This window comes from Eriocheir sinensis, unplaced genomic scaffold (assembly GCF_024679095.1).
Source record: "Eriocheir sinensis breed Jianghai 21 unplaced genomic scaffold, ASM2467909v1 Scaffold7, whole genome shotgun sequence".
Classification (NCBI taxonomy): Eukaryota; Metazoa; Arthropoda; class Malacostraca; order Decapoda; family Varunidae; genus Eriocheir; species Eriocheir sinensis.
This window is the reverse complement of record NW_026112053.1, coordinates 635,623-658,793: the sequence shown is the minus strand read 5'-3', so window position 1 is coordinate 658,793 and position 23,171 is coordinate 635,623. Positions and strand designations below refer to the sequence as shown.

General features: G+C 50.1%; 3 protein-coding genes and 1 long non-coding RNA gene across 16 annotated transcripts in view; 2 read left to right on the top strand and 2 right to left on the bottom strand.

Moving 5' to 3' along the window:
• The window catches only part of LOC126993920 (cuticle collagen 2C-like), a 34,738-nt gene extending 33,617 nt beyond the window's left edge, over nucleotides 1-1,121 (top strand). For all 11 annotated transcript variants that reach the window (XR_007748521.1, XR_007748518.1, XR_007748519.1 and 8 more), the window contains one exon: nucleotides 582-1,121. Coding sequence is in view for 1 of the 11 variants with exons in the window: in XM_050853086.1 (XP_050709043.1) it covers nucleotides 582-826 (245 nt within the window). In the remaining 10 variants the exon portion in view is untranslated. The remainder of the gene's footprint in view (nucleotides 1-581) is intronic.
• LOC126993922 (uncharacterized) lies at nucleotides 526-21,002 on the bottom strand. 3 transcript variants are annotated; one of them, XR_007748523.1, is made up of 5 exons: nucleotides 20,847-21,002; nucleotides 20,326-20,476; nucleotides 2,011-2,148; nucleotides 1,344-1,511; nucleotides 526-827 (listed from the first exon to the last, which is right to left on the bottom strand). It is a non-coding gene; the product is annotated as an uncharacterized LOC126993922 (long non-coding RNA). The 3 variants fall into 3 exon arrangements; XR_007748522.1 differs by having other exon boundaries at nucleotides 1,349-1,511; XR_007748524.1 differs by having other exon boundaries at nucleotides 1,427-1,511.
• On the top strand, nucleotides 2,422-3,701 carry LOC126993921 (uncharacterized). Its single transcript, XM_050853087.1, has 2 exons — nucleotides 2,422-2,631; nucleotides 2,701-3,701. The coding sequence occupies exons 1-2, from the start codon at nucleotides 2,571-2,573 to the stop codon at nucleotides 3,699-3,701; spliced, it is 1,062 nt and encodes a 353-aa protein (XP_050709044.1). The 5' UTR covers nucleotides 2,422-2,570.
• Nucleotides 5,963-10,374, bottom strand: LOC126993919 (uncharacterized). Its single transcript, XM_050853084.1, has one exon. The coding sequence runs from the start codon at nucleotides 9,795-9,797 to the stop codon at nucleotides 7,419-7,421; it is 2,379 nt and encodes a 792-aa protein (XP_050709041.1). The 5' UTR covers nucleotides 9,798-10,374; the 3' UTR covers nucleotides 5,963-7,418.
• Nucleotides 21,003-23,171: the final 2,169 nt, after the last annotated feature.

The following is a 23,171-nucleotide window of genomic DNA, read 5'->3' as shown; positions in this document are numbered from 1 at the left end:
GCGTGTTTTTACATTAAAATGTTTTTGTTTATTAAAAGCAAGTTTGGGGATTTTCATTGACTGGTTTTGATGGTAGAATTAAATAGCTTTCTTTCCTCTCTAAGGGTGTTTTGTGCTCATAGGAGTGGTTTGTGTGTTATATTTGTGTGTGTTTCACGGCATCCGTCAGTATTTTTTTGAGGAGCGGAAAAATATGGACCATCGATGTTATCAGAGGCGATACCATTGTTGTCAGTCATTTTGTGCGCCAACTGGACTTACTAAACTGTGGGTGCCGGCCGTGTCACGAGGAAGAGACCGAGGCTGCTGTGTGGCGTGGGAGGCGTCTTGTCCTGGCTGGTGGGAGGGAAGGTATCTTCTCCTGGCTGGCAGGAGGGGGGCATCTTATTCCCGCAGCCAGGAACAGCTGGTGAAGGCCAAGACCAGAGCTGCCACTAGCATGCAATTTGTCATGGCTGACGTGTCTTAGTGTGGGAGAGGGAGGAGAGTGGCTGATAAAACAGGCAGGATCATGTAGAGGCTGTGTGTCATGATGCTTTATTATGTGAGGAACAAACAGTGAAATGTTTCCCCTTCTTCAGGTGGAGGTGCCGGGAGGCCAGCCATGCCGGGTGAGAAGATCCCTGGGGACCAGAGGCTGCCGGAGCACCCCGGCTGTCCTGCACCCCATGGCGGGGGGCGTCTGCCCAGCCCTGGGAAGGCAGGTCACCCGGGCAGGACTGCTGACACAGCTGTTGGCCCTGTGGTGCTGAGGTTGGTGTCGGGGCCGCCTGGGGGTGCTGTCGCCCTAGGGGTGAGGAGGACACTGCCCGGGAGTCTGGGATGACCTGCAGACAAGACAACACGTGAGGAAGGACCACAGGAGCTGGCAGCAGTGAAGGATCCTGAAGTGCATCACTGAAGGCAGCACACCAACCGGACCACCGATGGCCTGTAGGGGCACTGTACCAGGGCCACACAGCCCGGATAAGTGTGGCAGGCGTTTAGAGTCCTTTGTGTGGCTGGGGGGTTGTTAACATACTGTGGGGGGACATCCTGTGGGTTGTGGCAAGGTCTCTCTCTCTCTCTCTCTCTCTCTCTCTCTCTCTCTCTCTCTCTCTCTCTCTCTCTCTCTCTCTCTCCTCTCTCTCTCTCTCTCCTCTCTCTCTCTCTCTCTCTCCTCTCTCTCTCTCTCCACTCTCTCTCTCTCTCTCTCTCTCTCTCTCTCTCTCTCTCTCTCTCTCTCTCTCTCTCTCTCTCTCTCTCTCTCTCTCTCTCTCTCTCTCTCTCTCTCTCTCTCTCTCTCTCTCCTCTCTCTCTCTCTCTCTCTCTCTCTCTCTCTCTCTCTCTCTCTCTCTCAATACATCACTGGATTGAAGAGGCTGCCAGCATTGCCCTTTGAAGGCTGTCACAGGAAGGGCTTGGGCACAATGGTTCCTTCGCCCACCCCACAGGCTGTCCCTTCCTCGGCCACTCCTTCGGGTCAGTCCCAACACCAGTCAGTCAGTCAGGCGCGGCTCCTCACCAGCTTTCTGTGAACCACGTCTACAGTTAATGACTGGTTACAACATGTTAGTTTTCTGTGTTAATAACAGTGTGACAAATAGGCCAGGAAGAAAGTAATAGAATGTGCAGTTTGTGGGTTATAACAAAGGGCAAACAAGTGTTGTTCCCTGCGTGGTGGGTGGTTGCATGTCTGTAGTCTGACACAAAAATTTGTGTGGGTCCTGCGCCTCTCCCCGGCACTGACGCATCACCCCAATGAATCACTCAGATGTCAGCTGTTTACTGTTTGAAATTGTGTATATAATATTCTGTATATATTAAATAAGGCTACATAGCGCTTACAAACTTTTTCCACCTTCAAGGGTAGGTTTGGGGCGCTGTGGGGAGGTAAGCTGTAGTAACGCGCATGTCACCCTGCCCTGTGTCCCGGGGTGATGGGCTCCCTCCCAGCACAGGCTCAAGGGGCAGTGTGGTGGAGATGAGCACTGAGCCACACACAGGTACAGCGTGCGTCACAAACTTTACCTTTACTGAAAGTTTTGAAGTTGCTGTTGGTGTTTGAGTTGTTAAGGACAGGCATCTCTTAGTGCGGGAGAGCTTGGAGCGCGGCCACACCTTGCTCTGCAGTCTTCTCTGCCACACTTGGAGTGCTGCAGCAGCACCCTGGAACAGAGGGAACACAAGCCATGTATGACTGTTCACCACAACACTGAGCTGGGACATTATCTGTTCAGCTTACTTTCTCTTAATAAGCACACAGCCTCCCCTACTTACCAACAGGCTCAGGTGCAAGCAGTGGTTTGTAAGTAAGGTGTGTAAATGTACAGGATTGTACAGCAGTGTGTGTGTGTGTGTGTGTGTGTGTGTGTGTGACAGGTGAGCATGTAGCAATGGGTGTGCAGTGTAGAGATATACAAGACTGTACAGCAGTGTAGGGTGTGACAGGTGAGCATGCAGCAATGGGTGTGCAGTGTAAAGATATGCAAGACTGTACAGCAGTGTAGGGTGACAGGTGAGCATGCAGCAATGGGTGTGCAGTGTAAAGATATGCAAGACTGTACAGCAGTGTAGGGTGACAGGTGAGCATGCAGCAATGGGTGTGCAGTGTAAAGATATACAAGACTGTACAGCAGTGTAGGGTGACAGGTGAGCATGCAGCTATGGGTGTGCAGTGTAGAGATATACAAGACTGTACAGCAGTGTAGGGTGTGACAGGTGAGCGTGAAGAAACAGGTGGCACTAAATGTAGTAATAATAATAGCGGCTGCAGGGTAAGGCAAGGGGTAGGTCTAAATGTGTACTATACAAACAGTAGAAGTATTAGGAATAAGACAGATTTATTGAGGGGAAAGGCGTGGGTAGAGAAATTTGATATGATAGCGATCACAGAGTCATGGATAAACACTGCAGACAGACACTTTCTCCCAGAATTAGAGATTGAAGGGTATAAGTTATTCCATCAGGATCGAATAGGCAGGAAGGGGGGTGGGGTCGCACTCTTCATCAGGGACAATCTTAAGTGTGTCATTAACAACTCAATCAAGGAAGATAGCAATACAGAATCCCTCTGGGTAGAAACAATAGGTAGGAAGGAGAAGCTTGTCATCGGAGTACTTTACAGACCACCCAACCTTACCAGGGACAGTAGCCAACCCCTTTTACAGGAAATTAGTGGGGCGTCAAGATATAGAAATGTGTGTGTAATTGGTGATTTCAATTATAGGAACATAGAGTGGGATACTTTATCCGGAGACCAAGAGGCACAGGATTTGTTAGATGTGATACAGGATAGTTTCCTTAAGCAGTTAATTAGAACACCAACGAGGGAAGAAAATATTTTGGATTTGTTGTTAACTAATAGAGAGGACATAATAAGCAACATTGAGGTTGGGGATTCATTAGGTAACAGTGATCATAAGGAAATTAGATTTAATATTAAATGGGAGGATAGAGTAAGCAGTAACAACACATTAATACCTGACTTCAGGAAGGCAGACCACGAGGGGTTAAGAAAACAGCTGCAGAGGCTTAGGGGAGTGAGATCAGAAGTAGGTCAGGACCCAAAGCAGGGAGGGGCGTTAATCTCTGGTGAGGTCACTAGTCAGGTCAGTAGCTTGGAGGGTGAGTACAATAGTCTGGTCAGGGAGATTAAACTAGGACAGAAACAGTTTATACCTCACAGGGAAGTCAGGTCAACATGTAATTACCCGAGATGAATGACCGAAAGGCTAAAAACTGAAATAGGAAGGAAAAGATGACTATATGTTAGAATCAAAAGGGGGGAAACTCACCTAAGGGAGAGTTACAACGATTTAGCTAGAGCAGTAAAGAAAAACACACGTATGACAAAACGTAATTATGAGATTAGAATTGCCAGGGAAGCAAAGACCAAAGGGCTTCTTTCAGCTTTATAAGACCAAGGTTAGGGATAAGATAGGCCGCTTAAGTCGGGAGAATCATTGATTGATAGAGATGAGGAAATGAGCGAGGCGTTAAATAGATATTTCTTAACTGTATTTACCAAAGAAAGATTAGATGATATACCTCAGGGAGAACAGATCTACAGGGGAGAAGAGGTAGAAGGATTAACCGACATCAACATGAGTAGGGAGCTCGTGATTAGACAGATAGAAAGACTTAAAGTCACCAAGGCGCCAGGGCCAGATGAACTTTTCCCCAGGGTAATAAAGGAATGTGAAACTGAAATAAGTGGGCAGTTAACAGAAGTATTTAGGAAGTCGCTAAACACAGGAGTGGTGCCTGTTTCATGGAGGCAGGCACACGTTATTCCAATATTTAAGAAGGGTGACAAATCTTCTATGGAAAACTATAGGCCGATTAGTTTGTCGTCAGTTATAGGCAAAATGATTGAGTCAATAATAGCTGATAGTATTAGGGACCATATAGACAGACATAATTTAATTCACGACTCACAGCATGGGTTTACTAAAGGAAAGTCGTGCCTCACTAATCTTATATCCTTTTACAATAGAGTATACGAGGCAGCTGACAATGATGAGAGCTATGATGTGGTTTATCTTGATTTTAGTAAGGCCTTCGATAAGGTACCTCACAAGAGACTGTTAAATAAAGTCAGGGCTCATGGGATAAGAGGGAAGGTATTTGATTGGATTAAGGCGTGGATTAGCGACAGGAAACAGAGGGTTACCATTAACGGTAAAAAATCCAAATGGGGTAATGTTACCAGTGGGGTTCCTCAAGGTTCAGTTTTAGGCCCGCTTTTATTCATTATCTACATCAATGACATAGACAATGGGATAACTAGTGACATAGGTAAATTTGCAGATGACACCAAAATAGGACGCACTATTAGGACAGGGGAGGATGCTAGAGCACTGCAGGAGGATCTCAACAAACTGTCAGCTTAGTCAGAGAAATGGCAGATGAATTTTAATATCACCAAGTGTAGCATACTTAGTGAAGGAACACGCAACCCATTACACGGGTATAGTTTAGACTCCACAGCGATAGGCAGATCAGAGTGTGAAAGGGATTTGGGAGTGTTAGTGAACTCTGACCTAAAACTAAGAAAGCAATGTATTAGTGCAAGGAATAGGGGTAACAGGATATTAGGCTTTATTAACAGGACGGTATCCAACAGGATTGCAGAGGTTATCCTCAGACTCTATTGAGCGTTAGTTAGGCCACACTTAGATTATGCTGTCCAGTTTTGGTGCCCACACTACAGAATGAACATCAACTTGCTAGAATCAGTTCAGAGGAGGATGACCAAGATGATTCAGGGGCTGAGGAACCTCCCATATCAAAATAGGCTGAAACATCTAAACTTACATTCACTAGAAAGACGAAGAGTGCGGGGAGATCTGATAGAAGTATTCAAATGAGTCAAGGGTTACAACAAAGGCGATATAAGTAAAGTTCTGAGAATTAGTCAGCAGGATAGAACATGCAGTATGGATTTAAATTAGAAAAGTATAGATTTAAGAGAGATATAGGCAAGCATTGGTTTAGTAATAGGGTGGTGGGGGAATGGAATAGACTTGGCAATCACATAGTTAGTGCAGGGACGATAGCTTGTTTTAAGAGTAGACAAAATAACTACATGGACGAGGATGACAGGTGGCAGTGAGGTGTGGGAGCAGTAAGGTAACAGGGTACTGGAGCGTACGCCCGTACCGAAGGTAAACGAGGATCAAGCCTCTACCTGTAACCCCTGAAACTACACCTCACCCATCGTGAATAGTGGGGGGGATTCTGGAGCTGCCCTGTGTAGGCCACTCGGCCTCTTGCAGTTTCCCTATGTTCTTATGTTCTTCTTATGTTCTTATGTGTGCAGTGTAAACATACTGTTACGCCACCCCCTCTCACACACCATCCACGGGCAGGCAGGCGGCGTGATCCCCACCAGAACAGCCACACAGGCACCAGTCACTCACAGCGGCCCACACAGAACACCGAGGGGAGCAGGAACGGGGCAGGGCACAAAGGATACACGTTCAACACTAAGTTCTAGTTTAATGACAGGTTCCTCACACAGTACAGCAACTTTCAAGGGCACAGAACAGTTAGTCAGGCACAGTACAGGGGCACGGCAGACACGCACACACGGACGCACACAGCTCGCAAGCGGAGCAGCTCAACACACTCTCAAGCCCAGACACGCGTCTTCTCCCCTACAACTCCTCAGCCACCCTTGCTCCCCAACTGCTCGACTCAGCACTTCCTGCCCGGCGGCCCGGCGGCCCCGGGCCCCCTCCTGTCTCTCTTGTCCCAACAAGTAGAGTTGCACCATGCTGAGCTAACATTGCATCATGCTACAATTTCATCACATTACACATACAATCATTCACATACAGCACATTCGTAACACTATCTCCCCCTTCAGAAGGCAGTCGACCCGGCTGCCCCAACATTCAACAAACAAAACATGAAATTAATCAAACTAATCAGTCCCCTGGGACATCACTAAAGTCTCTTAACCAACCCGGCCGACGCCTCTCTCGCCGAGGGCGCCGCTGGGATGCGGGCGGCGGCAGGCAGGCGGTGGCACCCAGAGCGGCGTCGTCGGCCCCAAGTCCTTGCTCAGGGTCGTCACTGACATCTGCCGCTTCGCCCGCACCGCCCATGTTCTCGTTCGCCCCGTGGTCGACCTCTGACACGTCCTCGTCGCTGCTGCTGGGGCTCACGTCCCTCTGGCGCCGGTCGTATGTCTCCTTCATGGCCTGGCCTGCCACCTTGAGCTTGCCCCGTACGCGTCGGTGCACCTCAGCCAGGCTTTCCTGCAGTGCCGCTGCTAAGCCAGAGGTGACGGTGGGCAAGCTCACGTCGGGAGGCAGCCCCGTGGCCAAATCCACCGGTAGCCTGAGCTCCCGGCCGAACACTGAACACAGAAAAATACATGCAATACACATAAATCAGTCTGTCCTCCACCACGTCCTCCACAGTCTCTTCTCGCGCCCCCAAGGGGCTCCGCCTGTCAGCCACGCCGTCGACCAGCCGCCAGTCCTCAGTGAGCTCTTCCACGTCATCCGCTCCAGGTGACGCTCGGGACAGTCGACACCGGCTCCTGGCCTCCACCCTCGGGGCAAGGTGCCCTCGCTCAGCCGTGACTACCTCCCCAAGCAGCCATGCTCGAAAACCTCCTGGAAGCAAAGGGCACCATTCCGGTCACCCTCTCCAGCTCCCGTCCGAGGCCACCACGAGCCTTACTGGCCTGCGTCAGGTAGTCGAGGCCCAGCAAGCACGGCTCGTCTCGATCGGCGACGTCCATCGGCCGGCGCTCCACAGCGCTGCCTACGCCGATACGAGCCTCCACTGGCCCCTCCAGCAGCACACACTACCCCGGGTCAGGCCGCGCCGAGCACTCCTCAGCCCCCGGTGTCCACTGTCACGCGTCGTGGCTACAACCGCTAAGCCTCCCACTGGCAACACGCTGGTCGGGCGGCGGCAGCTTACTCAAGGCGGGGCCCGAGGGCGGGAGACGGCTGGAAGTAGACTCCCTTCTCCAGCCCGTCCGCGCTTCCCGCCCGCGCCGCGTCCCTGGACCTGGGACAGGCACTCAAGCGGTGGCCTGACTGGCCACAGTCCTTACAGCGCGGCTGGAGGGCGTCGGGGCTCAGCCGGTCGAGGGAACGCGTCCTTCGCTCCCCCAGGCACCGACTGCACCTATGCCCCCTCTTGCCACAGCCCCCGTACGAGCCACGGAGGCCCTCCGGGCTCGCCTTCATCGACGCTGACTTCATCTTCACCTTCGCCATCCGGCCCCGGAGGTCATGGCAGGGCGGGGCGGCCGCCGCTAGGCCGCTGATTGTCGTCAATGCCCCGAACTCCAAGGCCCTCGTCAGCGCGTCGTCGGTCCACGGCAGGGGGTGAGAGTCCTCGCCAGTCTCGTCCCTCAGCGCCCGGCAGTCCTCACAGAAGCGCTGCGTGCCGTCCTTCTTCATATCCAGGACGACTGCTGAGGGCCACGGACTGTCTGTCCGCTCCATCACCCCCTGCGCCGCCAGCTCGTTGACGGCGCGCTGCAGTTCCTCCCGCCTGGCCGGCACGACACGTCGGGGCGGGCTCCTGGTGGGCACACTATTTCCCGTGTTGATGTTGTGCTTCACCAACCCCGTGCAGCCCAGATCCAAGTCACCCCTGCTAAACACGTCCGCGTACTGGGCCAGGGTGTGGCGCATTTTCTCCGTCTGCGCCTCCGTCAGGTTAGCGGCGCTCCGGTGCGCCAAATCCTCCAGGAAGTCGGGCAGCGGCCTCACAGCGGCCGACTCCGCGCTCCCCGACGCTTCCTCTTGTTCCCCCTCTTCACAGGTGCCCAGCTTGGCACCAGCGGGTACTTTCCGAGCCTCGTCGGAGGAGTTAGCCACCAGCACCGTGACTGACTCCTCCCCCGCTCCTTCGAGACTCCGTCCGGCTGCCACACCATCAGGCAGCTGCAGGCCCTCCGTGGACTCCACCGTGCCTTCCGCTGGCATCGCGTCCGACCGGCAACACAGGACCCTAGCCTCCGTCCCCGGGGCAAGGTGCAGTCGCTCCGCCGCGACTACCTCTGCACAGCCGACCTTCGGGAGCAAAGGCGCCTGTCCGCGCAGCCTCTCCAGCTCCCGTCCAAGGTCGGCACAGGCCTCGCCCTGCGGCAGGTAGTCGAGGCCCAGCACGCACGGCTCGTCTCGATCGGCGACGTCCATCGGCCGGCGCTCCACAGCGCTGCCTACGCCGATACGAGCCTCCACTGGGCCCCGTAGCGCTGTCGTCAGCAGCAGCGCCTTCTCATCCTCGCCCCAGCTCTGGGCAGCAGCTGGCATCTTGAACTGGGCCTCCCATGCCAACTTCCCGTCGTGCTCCGCTGGCTTAAGCCTCCCTGAGCACGGTGAGGCCGAGGGGCCGCAGAGAGGAGCGGGCGGACCACGTGGGCTGCAAGCCGGCCGGCATGGCGGAGAGGGAGGCGGTGAGAGAGGCAACGAGGCAGGGTTAATGGGTCCGACTCCAGCACCAGCTGGACCCAAGGGAGCGGCTCCGACGGCTCCCCAGCCTCCTGCAGCCTCCACCGGCTCCGCCACGACGCCACCAGGCTTCAGGGGCCCTTGCCAGGGGCCCCACGCGGAGCCCCGCCAGTCCGCCACCCGTGCACCCGCCGCCAGCACACGTGACGCTTCTTGTTCCTCCCCGCACCACGTTGCCACCTCTCGCTGCTGCCATGGGAGAGAGAGCGGACTACGTGACCTGCGAGCCGGCTGGCATGGAGGAGAGGGTGGGGGTGAGGGAGGCAACGAGGCGGGGGCTCCCCAACCTCCTGCGGCAGCTACTGGTTCCGCCACGACGCTACCAGGCTCCAGGAGTCCTTGCCAGGGGTCCCTGATAGGCCCCAGCAGGACCGCCGCCCCGGCGCTTCCTGCCAGAACTGAGCCTTCTTCCCCAGCGTGCGACGGTGCCACCTCTCGCAGCTGCCTCTCCACCTCCCTCAGGCCTCGGACCTCGCCTTCCTGGGTCCGCACCTCCTCCAGCCGTTCACTCCTCGCGCTGTCGCAGCCCTGGTCGGCGTACTGCTGGGTTTCCACCTTCAGCGACGAGAAACAGCTCTGGAGGACCTCGGCAAGATGGCGTGCCCTCTCGTCTGCCCTCTGAGCCTGCTCGCGTGCCCTCTCGTCTGCCCTCTGTTCTGCCCTCTGAGCCTGCTCGCGTGCCCTCTCGTCTGCCCTCTGATCCAAATCCTGCCTCATACTGGCCAGCATGGCAGCGAACAATTCCATCTGGCCCGGCTTCACCTCACCCGGGTCAGCCTCGGCCTTGCCCGTCTCCTCACCCTCACGGCGATCACTGGGGGACGCCATGACACTCGGCGCGCTTCACTGTTCACTTATCCCACTCCTTTGACACCAAATGTTACGCCACCCCCTCTCACACACCATCCACGGGCAGGCAGGCGGCGTGATCCCCACCAGAACAGCCACACAGGCACCAGTCACTCACAGCGGCCCACACAGAACACCGAGGGGAGCAGGAACGGGGCAGGGCACAAAGGATACACGTTCAACACTAAGTTCTAGTTTAATGACAGGTTCCTCACACAGTACAGCAACTTTCAAGGGCACAGAACAGTTAGTCAGGCACAGTACAGGGGCACGGCAGACACGCACACACGGACGCACACAGCTCGCAAGCGGAGCAGCTCAACACACTCTCAAGCCCAGACACGCGTCTTCTCCCCTACAACTCCTCAGCCACCCTTGCTCCCCAACTGCTCGACTCAGCACTTCCTGCCCGGCGGCCCGGCGGCCCCGGGCCCCCTCCTGTCTCTCTTGTCCCAACAAGTAGAGTTGCACCATGCTGAGCTAACATTGCATCATGCTACAATTTCATCACATTACACATACAATCATTCACATACAGCACATTCGTAACAATACGTTAACTCGGGAATAATACAAAGTACACAAATGGTAGAGAAAACGTGTAATAAATGAAATAAAGTTTATAATAAATTGAATAAGATCTTTAACATTGCCTTAAAAATGTGGCACAGCTGGCATGTGAGGACTGGCTTTAAGTGGTGAAGGGAAACTAATCTGCTGAGTGGAGGTGATGGAAGTGGAGGAGGTGGTGGGCATCAGCAACAGGAGACGATGGCTGGGGAAGCAAGGTACTCAGCCCAACGAGCCCTCAGCCCTTCCAAGTCCGACACGAGGCAGCTGTCAGCTGTTTGGATAGTGTTCACCTGAGAGGGAGGCTCGGAGTGGAGCTTCTTCAGAGCCTTGGTAAGCAGGTCGCAGGTCATTTTTATTAAAATGGCACTCAACATCCTCAACAAGACCCCTGACATGCCTCTCCTTGTCTCTCCTCAGGAGAGCTTTACTCCTAGGTGACATAACCCTATATTGGTCCTGATTCCCACCCGGCCTGGCAGGGCGACTCTCCTCAATATTCTCCAGCGTTTCTGCCGAGGTGAAGCCACTCCTAGATCTCGGGCACTCTCCAATGCACTCCTTGGCAGCTCGAAGAGTGTCACATTTGAAGGTGTTCCACAGTTCTACAGGGTTCTCAAGGGTGCTGAGCACATTGAGCTAATTTAAGACTGTCACTGCATGCTCCTGAGTTTATGGCAGTCTTTGAGCCTGTTGAGGGGCAATGAGTGTGTCCCAGGAGGGGCACTGGTCTAGTATGGAGTTGAGTTTGGCGTAGAACACCTCCTCTTGTCTCGCACTTCTCGTAGGAGTGTACACTGCAACAAAGACATGAAGCCCAGTGTGTGCTTCAGCCTCACTCACATCATGGAGTAACCTCAACCACAAATGGCTGCAGCTGGCTGGGGATGCCCACAGCTGCCCCCCCATGATGGGCACCATTGTTCTTGCCAGACCAGTGGCAGGTTTACCTCCACTACTGCTTGTAACCGCCAAGCCTCCTTGCGGAAACGAAATCAGCAGAAGACATGTGAAACCAAGGCAAAGTAAACTGGCTGGGGCAAGGCAGGAGGGATGGAGGCGTGATGGTGGTGGAATCTGAGGCAAGAGAGGTAAAGGCAGAACAGGGAGAGAGGAGAGCAGAGGTGGCAGCTGGGTGTGTGGCCCGGCAGGGGTTCTGAGCTGGGGGGATCCACGCCCCTCGGGGGTGTGGGAACTATATGCCGGGGTTGGGAAACTCAGTCTTTGAATATTATTATATATTTGATTTATTAATTTATAGTTGGTTAGAATGATACTTTATAACTAACACTGCTGTTTGATATAATTTGTATTATTTCATGAACCTAAGATTGATTAGCACTCACTTGCATTACTTTTTTTAGAATCAATATTGTAAGAATTGTAAAGCACTTATATGTGGTTCTAAATACGGGCCAGTGCTGTAATTTCTTTGGGGGCTATAGCCCCCAATGTTTCCTATATTACCATAAAAATCCTCATACAAGTGCTTATTAAAAAAAAAATTCCCCACCTGCACAGCTCGCCTTGCTCCCCCCTCCTGCACCTCATGAGCCTGTGACGGGAATTCTGGTCATCCCAGGGGGAGAGGAGGAGGGCGAGCAGAGGCAGGGGGAGGAGAAGGAAGAGATGGCGCGGGCCTCGATTTGAATCCGGGCAGCCATATTGTCGGGGCGGAGGGGTGGCTTGGATTGTACTCCTCAGTCTAACCGGGAGAGCGGTCGGTGGAGGGAGTGCGCTCCGTTCTGCTCGGGCGGGGAGGGGCCCTTTCTTGCCTTTTTTGGGGGGGGGAGGGGGAGAGCTTTCTGGCTCGTTCTGCTCGGGCGGGGAGGGGCCCTTTCTTGCCTTTTTTGGGGGGGGGAGGGGGAGAGCTTTCTGGCTTTTTTCCCCCAGGGGAAGGCGCTCTTTTTTGGCTTTTCCACCCCGGGGGGAAGGCGCTCTTTTCTGGCGTTCTTCCCCCAGGGGGAAAGCGATCTTTCTGGCGTTTTCCCCCGGGGGAAGGCGCTCTTTTCTGGCGTTTTCCCCCGGGGGAAGGCGCTCTTTCTGGCGTTTTCCCCCGGGGGAAGGCGCTCTTTCTGGCGTTTTCCCCCGGGGGAAGGCGCTCTTTCTGGCGTTTTCCCCCGGGTTTTTTTTTTTTCCCTCTTTACGCTCCCCCCACCAACCAAAAATCCGCCCCCCTTCCCCCGGCAAGCTGGGGGCACTGTGGGGAACAGGGGGTTGAAGGGGGGGGGAACACGCCGGGGCGACTTTTCCGGCACCGAACTTTGCCGCGGATCGCTTTTGCGGGCCCCAAAAAGAGCGAACATTTCACACTTTTTCAAAAAATTCCCCCAGGGGAAGGAAAAAAAAAACCCGTAGAATTCGTCCTTTAAAAAAAAAAAATTCCCCCAGGGTAAGAAAAAAAAAAAAAGGAAATTCGTACTTTTTAATTTCTTTAAAAAAAAAAAATCAAGATTTCGTACCGAGAAACTCGTACTTTTTAATTTCTTAAAAAAAAAAAAAAAAAGAATTCCTTTTTTATTTTTTTTTTTTTTTCTCTCTCTCTCTTTGCGCTCCCCCCACCAACCAAAAATCCGCCCCCCTTCCCCCGGCAAGCTGGGGGCACTGTGGGGAACAGGGGGTTGAAAGGGGGGGGAACACGCCGGGGCGACTTTTCCGGCACCGAACTTTGCCGCGGATCGCTTTTGCGGGCCCCAAAAAGAGCGAACATTTCACACTTTTTCAAAAAATTCCCCCAGGGGAAGGAAAAAAAACCGTAGAATTCGTCCTTTTTAAAAAAAAAATTACCCCAGGGTAAGAAACAAAAAAAGGGGGAAATTCGTACTTTTTAATTTCTTAAAAAAAAATTAAAAAAAACAAGATTTCGTACCGAGAAACTCGTACTTTTTAATTTCTAAAAAAAAAAAAAAAAAAAAAAAAAAAAACAGGAATTCGTCCTTTTTTAATTTTTTTTTTCTCTCTCTTTGCGCTCCCCCCACCAACCAAAAATCCGCCCCCCTTCCCCCGGCAAGCTGGGGGCACTGTGGGGAACAGGGGGTTGAAGGGGGGGGGAACACGCCGGGGCGACTTTTCCGGCACCGAACTTTGCCGCGGATCGCTTTTGCGGGCCCCAAAAAGAGCGAACATTTCACACTTTTTCAAAAAATTCCCCCAGGGGAAGGAAAAAAAAAACCGTAGAATTCGTCCTTTTAAAAAAAAAATTCCCCCAGGGTAAGAAAAAAAAAAAAGGGGAAATTCGTACTTTTTCATTTCTTAAAAAAAAAAAAAAATCAAGATTTCGTACCGAGAAACTCGTACTTTTTAATTTCTTAAAAAAAAAAAAAAAAAAAAAAAACAAGAATTCGTCCTTTTTTAATTTTTTTTTTTCTCTCTCTCTCTTTGCGCTCCCCCCACCAACCAAAAATCCGCCCCCCTTCCCCCGGCAAGCTGGGGGCACTGTGGGGAACAGGGGTTGAAGGGGGGGGGAACACGCCGGGGCGACTTTTCCGGCACCGAACTTTGCCGCGGATCGCTTTTGCGGGCCCCAAAAAGAGCGAACATTTCACACTTTTTCAAAAAATTCCTGTCACGAACGTCCTGCGACCCTTCCCTGTGTTTACCAAAGTCGATATAGACCAAGTCAAGTCATTCTGCCTTCAGTGGAACGCCAGCACTCGTAGACTGTTGAGTTGCTCGCTCGGCTCAGCTACGGACTGCCATGTGCACCCGTTTCCCCGCCTGGCACGCTAGCCGGCGGGGGCCCCGCCGGCACGCCAGTCGGCGGGTTCAACCTGCCATCACAGCGACGGGCCGTCACATACGACAAAGGCCCGTTCCCCTTCTGAGGGGATTAATCTTCTACCACCACTCTGCCTTCAAAACTGCTACCAGCACGCGCAGGAGGCAGTTTGGGGCGGGGCAGCGGGATGATACCCGCCAGTTCACGGCCATGTACGTGTGCACTTTGGCTGTGCATGATCGCCTTCTGTCACCGCGCGTTCAGGCAAGACACTGACGAAAAAAATATGCATTTTTATTGTGCTATGCGTGACTGTGATTCCAATGCCTACAAACGGGGGTGTGGGGTGTGAGCGGGGTCATGTTGAAGTGATTGATTTAAATTAGTCCGCCTTTCTTCGTTTTCTCTAAAGCCCTGTTTCTACATTCTCTAGTTTGGCTCCAAGGAACTTCACGCATAAACCACGCCTCGGCCGTGTCTCTTCCCACAAAGCTGCGTAGGGGAGAGCGGTGATGATTCGGCCACTTTTTAGAAAAATATTTTTAGAAAAAAAAGTTTAAGTAGTAGTGATTAGTTTATTGTTGCAGGTAAACAACAAGGGAGATAGTTTTGTTGATCTCAAAATGTTCCTCCATCATTTAGCTCTTTAGGCTGCTAATATGACACTCGTAGTTATTTCCATTTTTCAGATGTAGGTGATGAAAGACAAGTTTGTAAATCTTCCGAACCATCCCCACCCGTGGTGATGGTTCGGCCAGGGGTGTGGGATGGTATGGACACTCAAATACTCGCCATAATATTTATATAACTTAAGTTTGATTGGCTAATAAACAAGATTATATCTACTACAAAACATTTGTATAAGGACAAAAGTATCCTCTCAATATTTATAGGGGAAAAAAATAAAAGGAGAACTACAAAAAATATCTCAAAAATTTTGGTATTATGTCTTCCTTCTTTTCTCACAAGCATAATATCTGAGTATAAATCAACCAAATTAACCTTTTTATAACCGTTGCAACGCCAATAATGTTTAAATTGATATAAATTTAATAAAAATCATGAAAAAATCAACTGTCCGAATCATCACGACTCTATAAAAAAACAAATGTGTGGTCACACTCCTTTTCCAGCACGAGAGCCTCGGTGGTGATTGTGTTATACGGCAATACCTTCGCCGTGCATCGCTGCGTCACCGAAATAATTTACATTTCGCTAATTGTCATGTTTTTTGAAGTGAGAGCTTACGATACACCCTGAAAATATTACATACGAGATGCAAAAAAAACATAAGCTCGGACTTGCATCGAAAAGAACAGATCTGAGGGCGTGGTTGTCCCTTTGTGGGCCAAGGCAACAAAGTTATGCGCATTCACACAAAATCTCGCGGCACTCACTCCCATACACTTTACAATAAGTGCTATGTCCGGACCATCCCACTGTCCGAATCATCACCGCACTCCCCCATGACTTGACTTGATCTATAAGTGATTTTGGTGTTTACAGTAAACTTTGAGTGACAGTCACACTGAGCTGAAGGTGCCGGCAGAGTCAGCTGATGGTTTCGGCAGTCAAGCGAAGGGACATACTGAGCAATGCAGTGGAGGTCTGGGATCATGAAAAGGTTAATTAAGAACCCCTGCTGTAGACTAGAGTCCCGAGAGAGAGAGAGAGAGAGAGAGAGAGAGAGAGAGAGAGAGAGATTTACAGAGATTTACATAGAAAATCAGACCACACAGACCCCATGGTCCAGACTAGGTGGTCTGTCTTTAAACCTAAGTGATTTTACATTAATCAGATGGCTCCAAAACGTTGCTTTTCTACTCTAGTTAATATTAAGTTCAAGGAAGTGACGGTCGAGCTTGTTTTTAAAGGAGTCAATCGTGTTACACTGGACCACTGATGGTGGGAGCTTATTCCATTCTCGCACTACAACGTTGGTGAAGAAAAATTTGGTGCAGTCTGAATTTACTTGTCTACATTTGAGTCTTGTGCCATTGTTCCTCGTTCGCAAAGTGTCATCGATCATAAACAATTTTGTTCTGTCTACATTCGTGAAACCATTAAGTATTTTAAAACATTCGATCAGTTTTCCTCGGAGGCGACGTTTCTCAAGAGAGAACATGTTAAGGGTGGAAAGCCTTTCTTCGTAGGATTTGTTGCGCAAGGAAGGGATCATTTTTGTTGCTCGACGCTGAACACCTTCTAGTTTAGCAATGTCCTTTGCATGGTGGGGAGACCAAAACTGTACCGCATATTCCAAGTGGGGTCTGACTAAACTATTGTAGAGCGGAAGTATTACATCTTTATTTTTCAATAAAAAGTTTCTTTTAATGAAGCCCAACATTCTGTTCGCTTTATTTGCTGCATCGATGCATTGATGTGAGAATTTGAGGTTTGATGCGATTTTGATCCCCAGGTCCTTAACGCACTGAACACTTGTGAGTTTAACGCCGCGTATTTCGTAATCGAACTTCTTATTTTTTGTTCCAACTTGAAGGACCTGGCACTTGTCTACGTTAAAGGGTATCTCCCATTTATCCGACCAAGCTGAAATTTTGTGCAAATCCTCTTGGAGGCTTTGCCTGTCTTCGTCATTGAGAACCGAGTTACCAATCTTTGTGTCGTCTGCAAATTTACTAATGCGATTATTGAGTCCAACATCCACGTCGTTGATGTACATAATGAAGAGCACTGGGCCAAGAACCGAGCCCTGAGGGACGCCACTAGTGACCGGCGCCCACTCTGAGTTAAATCCGTCAATCACTACTCTTTGTTGTCTGTTGCTCAACCAATTCGCGATCCATTGGTTTACTTGACCATCAATGCCTATTTGCTTTAATTTATAAAGTAATTTGTGATGTGGGACTTTATCAAACGCTTTCTGGAAATCAAGATAGACTACGTCCACTGATTTGGTTACATCATAAATTGAGAAGAGATCGTTATAAAAGGTCAGTAGGTTTGACAGGCAGGATCTTTTGTTACGGAAGCCATGTTGTGAATCCCCAATTAATGAGTGGCTTTCGAGGTAACTCACAATTTTGTCTCTAATTATGCTCTCGAGTAGCTTACCTACAATTGAAGTTAGACTAATGGGTCGGTAGTTACCTGGTATTTTTTTGTCTTCTTTCTTAAAAATCGGTGTCACGTTCGCCTTTTTCCAATCCGAAGGGACGATGCCTTGTCGCAAGGACATATTGAATACGGTAATGAGGGAGGAGAGTATTTCGCTCTTTGTTTCTTTAAGCAGTATAGGATATACTTTGTCGGGTCCGGGACTTTTATTTGTTTTAAGTGAATGGAGATCTTTAAGGACTTCATCGGTTGTTATTTCAAAATTAGGCAATGTATGCTCGAGATTTACAATAGTATTGGTGTTGTTGGTAGCGAGAGGAAGACTGTTAGTATTAAACACCGAGGAAAAGTAATTGTTTAAGAGATTTGCAATGTGTTGGCTGTCAGTCACTAGTGCACCGTCGCTGTTTGTTAAAGGTCCAATACCACTTTTGATCGCCTTTCTGTTGTTTATGTGACTGAAGAAAGATTTTGGATTATTTTTACAGTTGGCTGCAATATTTTCTTCATATCTACGCTTTGCCTGACCTACTAGTCTTTTTACTCGTCGCCTGGCATCATTATAAAGTCTAATGTTTTCGGGCGTGCTTTGTTCTTTCTTTAACCTGTAAAACAATTTTCTCTCATTGACTGATTGTTAAATTTCGCTATTAAACTACGGTGGGCTTTCATTAGTGTTAATTCGCTTCTCGCACAAGGGGACGAATGTGTTCTGCTGTGTGAGTAAGTGATTTTTAAGGCTTAGCCAGGCTTCATCTACGTTGCCGTCATCTGATAGTTGTATTTCCGTTAGTTTTTGTCGGATTTCTACGAAGTTAGCTCTTTTGAAATTGGGCACCTTTACTTTATTTTCAGTCACTAATGACTGAGCTCTAATGTCGACGCGCACTAATTTATGATCGCAAGAACCGAGGTGTTCTCCTAATATCAGTGAGTCGTTGTTATTAAGTGACTGCCTTAAAACGCTGTACATTTCAAGGTCGTCATCGAGTGATTTCCCGGGAGGTCTGTAGGTGACAGACATATTTAAATTGACTTTTGCAATGTTTACTCGCACGCACAAATGTTCAACGTTACTGTTTCCCGGTGTTTTGTCAGTGGGTTGCAAATAGCTTTTGACATAAAGGGCGACGCCACCGCCTCTACGGTTTGTTGAAGAGTCTGTAGCCATCTATGTTGTATTCGGAACTTAAGTCAATATTTGTGGTGTCGATAAATGTTTCGGTTATAGCAATTATGTCAAAATTTTCTGTTAAAGCAAGACATCTCAGTTCATCAAATTTGTTTCTTAGGCTACGCCCATTGAAACTAAGGATTTTTAAGTTATCTAGAGGCTTGGTAATAGAGGTGGTGGTACTTGCGGGATCACGGTTACGGGTTTGTTACGATGCACGGCGTCTATTTACACGGGCGGAGTGGAGGGACGTGGCTGTGACTCGTTTTTTGCTTGGATGACACGTACTGCGTCGTTGAGGAGCCTTCCGAATCTGGCTGCCCCAATGGGGGAGAGAGAGAGAGAGAGAGAGAGAGAGAGAGAGAGAGAGAGAGAGAACTATTCACCTACAACCACTTCACCATCACCCCCATCCATCACCACCAATCAACCACCACCACCACTAACACCACCGCAATTACCATCACCACCACCACCATGCAAGGGACTCAACTGTAGACATTAGATAGGACTGACTGGTTGATTGGAAAAAGTTGGAGAGTTTCGTTTAGTCGGCGCAACATCTGTGGTCATATGCCGGAGAGAGACAGAAGGGGAAGGAATTATAGGACAAGGGAACAGATCCCAGGAGACGGGACACAACCCCCGACTAACACCTGGTACCCATTCACTGCTGGGTGGACAGGGGCGTAGGTTATCGGAAAAGCCACCCAAATTTTTCCACTCCGCCCGGGAATCGAACCCGGGCTCTCTTGGTTGCGAGTCGAGAATGCTGGTTGATTGGGTTAAAATCATGACGCCGCAACTGGATTGGTCACCTCGATCTTTTCCCGAAACTGACCTGACCACTCCTTAATTTGACCTCTTGTTCAATATTGTTCTTTTGTTGGAGCAGCGCCTCGGCAGGCTTTATTTTACTACCTATTTGTTTTAGTGTCCTTGAGCTGTCTCCTTCGCTGTAAAAAAATTGTGCGGAATAAAATGACCCGGTAAAAAATACTAAAATGAGATAAAGAAAAATCAGCAAGAATATAGTAGTGGCATTTTTTTTACAGTAGAGGAAACTGTTCAAGGGGAAAAAAAGAAACGATAATGAAAAAAAAAAAAGCGCGCTACTCACTGCTCCTACAAAAGTCAAGAGGAGTAGTCGAAAGATGGGTCAATTTCAGGAGGAGAGGTGTCCTGATACATATATCCCTCTTCTTCCCCCAACACATGCATGACAAATTGCTGGAGGAATGGCCGTAAGCAGGAAGGAAAGTTACCGACACCCTGGAGGCCTTGGAACAGACAGGGCACAGCCTAAGTCTATATATACCAAGTCAAGTCACTCTGCCTCAAAACTGAGACCGGTACGCGCAAGAGGCAGTTTTTGGGGCGGAGCAGCGGGATGACGTCACTTGTAGCTAAAAAAAAAAAACCACCCCGCCTGTTGAAGGGTGACTAGCTAAAGTTGGGGCAGTATGTGCATTCTGGATGTGCATTCTCGCCTTCTTTCACAGCGCGTTCAGGCAAACCACTGACGAAGAACTATGTCTTTTTATTGTGCTTTTGCGTGACTATTTCCAATGCCTACAAACGGCGGTGTGGGTTGTGAGCGAGGGCATTTTGAAGTGATTGATTTAAATTAGTCTGCCTTTCTTCGTTTTCTCTAAATCCCTGTTTCTACATTCTCTAGTTTGGCTCCAAGCAGTGTCACGCATAAACCACGCCTCGCCGGTGTCTCCTCCCACAAACCTGCGTATGACTTGACTTGGTGTATATAGACTTAGGGCACAGCGATGCAGCCGGGCAGTAACGGGAGGCCCTGAGCGTTGTGGAGTGAGAAGGGACACGTTTGAGTGTGAGGGAGACAGGAAGATAAGGAACAGCAAAAGATAAGAGAAGATACAAAAGAAGATAAGAAATAGCAAACAGGTAACAGTAATGGGAATGTTTTAATCGTAGTGAAGTAAAGATGGGATTACCTCGAACAAGCTGCTTGGTCGAGACGCTCCGCTGCTCCGAGGCTTCAAACAGCATCAACTCGACGGGCAGGGCGCTGATTGGCCGAGTGCCGCTCCTCCTCGACGCTGATTGGCTGGGCGTGTGGCGTGCTCACCGCTGATTGGCGCAGACCTTCAGGGCACGCAACACCCGCATAACACAATGCAGTGAATAATACGGAACAATACAATGTCCTAATATTGTGTACCTCATCACTATATCCACGAGAGAGAGAGAGAGAGAGAGAGAGAGAGAGAGAGAGAGAGAGAGAGAGAGAGAGAGAGAGAGAGAGAGAGAGAGGCTATTCACTAACAACCATCACATCACCACCACCACGATCACCCCCCACCACTACCACCACATCACCACCACCACCACCATCACCCCCCACCACCACCATCACCCCCCACCACCACGATCACCCCCTCACCACTACCACCAGATCGCCACCACCACGATCACCCCCCCACCACTACCACCACATCGCCACCACGGGCCTTACCTCTTCCAGTCCTCCTTTACATAGATTCAAGTCCTGCTATAGATCCGCCTCGAACCTCCTTCACACACGCAGACGAAGGGAATCGAACTGGTGACCGCCACTCCGCCACCTCTTCCTGCTCCGGCTGTCCTTCCTCCACTGTCAGCCTCCTCCTCCTCCTCCTCCTCCTCCTGTGACGTCAGCGTTCCGAGACGAGCGAGACTGAAGCTTCGTTAGTTTGTTTCACTTCTGGTTCGCTTGTTCGGAGTTGGGGGGAGAGAGAGAGAGAGAGAGAGAGAGAGAGAGAGATTGCAACCACACGTAGAGTAAGCGAAAGAAAATAAAGACAAGAAAACACTAAAGAAAAGAAGCTAAGGACATTAAACAAGTCATTCTTTCTTCCTTTTTGTATTTTTCACATGTACAAATAAACAGTGACGCGTGGAGTCGGTCTTTTTCATGCTGGACCGACTGACTTGCTGACTGACTGACTGACTGACTGACTGATTGACTTGCTGGCTGAGTGACTGACTGACTGACTTGCTGGCTGACTGACTGACTGACTGACTGACTGATTGACTTGCTGGCTGGCTGACTGACTGACTGACTGACTGATTGACTTGCTGGCTGACTGACTGACTGATTGACTTGCTGGCTGACTGACTGACTGACTGACTGACTGATTGACTTGCTGGCTGACTGACTGACTGATTGACTTGCTGGCTGACTGACTGACTGACTGACTGACTGACTTGCTGGCTGACTGACTGACTGACTGACTGATTGACTTGCTGGCTGACTGACTGACTGACTGATTGACTTGCTGGCTGACTGACTGACTGACTGATTGACTTGCTGGCTGACTGACTGACTGACTGACTGACTTGCTGGCTGACTGACTGACTGACTGATTGACTTTCTGGCTGACTGACTGACTGATTGACTTGCTGGCTGACTGACTGACTGACTGACTTGCTGACTGAATGACTGACTGATTGACTTGCTGGCTGACTGACTGACTGACTTGCTGGCTGACTGACTGACTGACTGATTGACTTGCTGGCTGACTGACTGACTGACTGATTGACTTGCTGGCTGACTGACTGACTGACTGATTGACTTGCTGGCTGGCTGACTGACTGACTGACTGACTTGCTGGCTGAGTGAGTGAGTGACTGACTGATTGACTTGCTGGCTGACTGACTGACTGATTGACTTGCTGGCTGGCTGACTGACTGACTGACTGATTGACTTGCTGGCTGACTGACTGACTGACTGATTGACTTGCTGGCTGACTGACTGACTGACTTGCTGACTGACTGACTGACTGACTGATTGACTTGCTGGCTGACTGACTGACTGACTGACTGACTGATTGACTTGCTGGCTGGCTGACTGACTGACTGACTGACTGACTTGCTGGTTGAGTGAGTGACTGACTGACTGATTGACTTGCTGGCTGACTGACTGACTGACTGACTGACTTGCTGGCTGACTGACTGACTGATTTCCTGGCTGACTGACTGACTGACTGACTTGCTGACTGACTGACTGATTGACTTGCTGGCTGAGTGAGTGAGTGAGTGAGTGACTGACTGACTGACTGACTGACTGATTGACTTGCTGGCTGACTGACTGACTGACTGATTGACTTGCTGGCTGACTGACTGACTGACTGACTGATTGACTTGCTGGCTGGCTGACTGACTGACTGACTGACTTGCTGGCTGAGTGACTGACTGACTGACTGACTGACTTGCTGGCTGAGTGACTGACTGACTGATTGACTTGCTGGCTGAGTGACTGACTTGCTGACTGACTGACTGACTGACTGATTGACTTGCTGGCTGAGTGAGTGACTGACTGATTGACTTGCTGGCTGACTGACTGACTGACTGATTGACTTGCTGGCTGAGTGACTGACTAACTGATTGACTTGCTGGCTGACTGACTGTGGTGGTGGTTGTACTAGTAGTAGTGGTGGTGGTGGTGGTTGTACTAGTAGTGGTTGTGGTGGTTGTACTAGTAGTAGTGGTGGTGGTGGTGGTTGTACTAGTTGTAGTGGAGGTGGTGGTGGTGGTTGTACTAGTAGTAGTGGAGGTGGTGGTGGTGGTGGTGGTTGTACTAGTAGTAGTGGAGGTGGTGGTGGTGGTGGTGGTTGTACTAGTAGTAGTGGTGGTGGTGGTGGTGGTTGTACTAGTAGTAGTGGTGGTGGTGGTGGTGGTTGTACTAGTAGTAGTGGAGGTGGTGGTGGTGGTGGTGGTTGTACTAGTAGTAGTGGTGGTGGTGGTGGTGGTTGTACTAGTAGTAGTGGTGGTGGTGGTGGTGGTTGTACTAGTAGTAGTG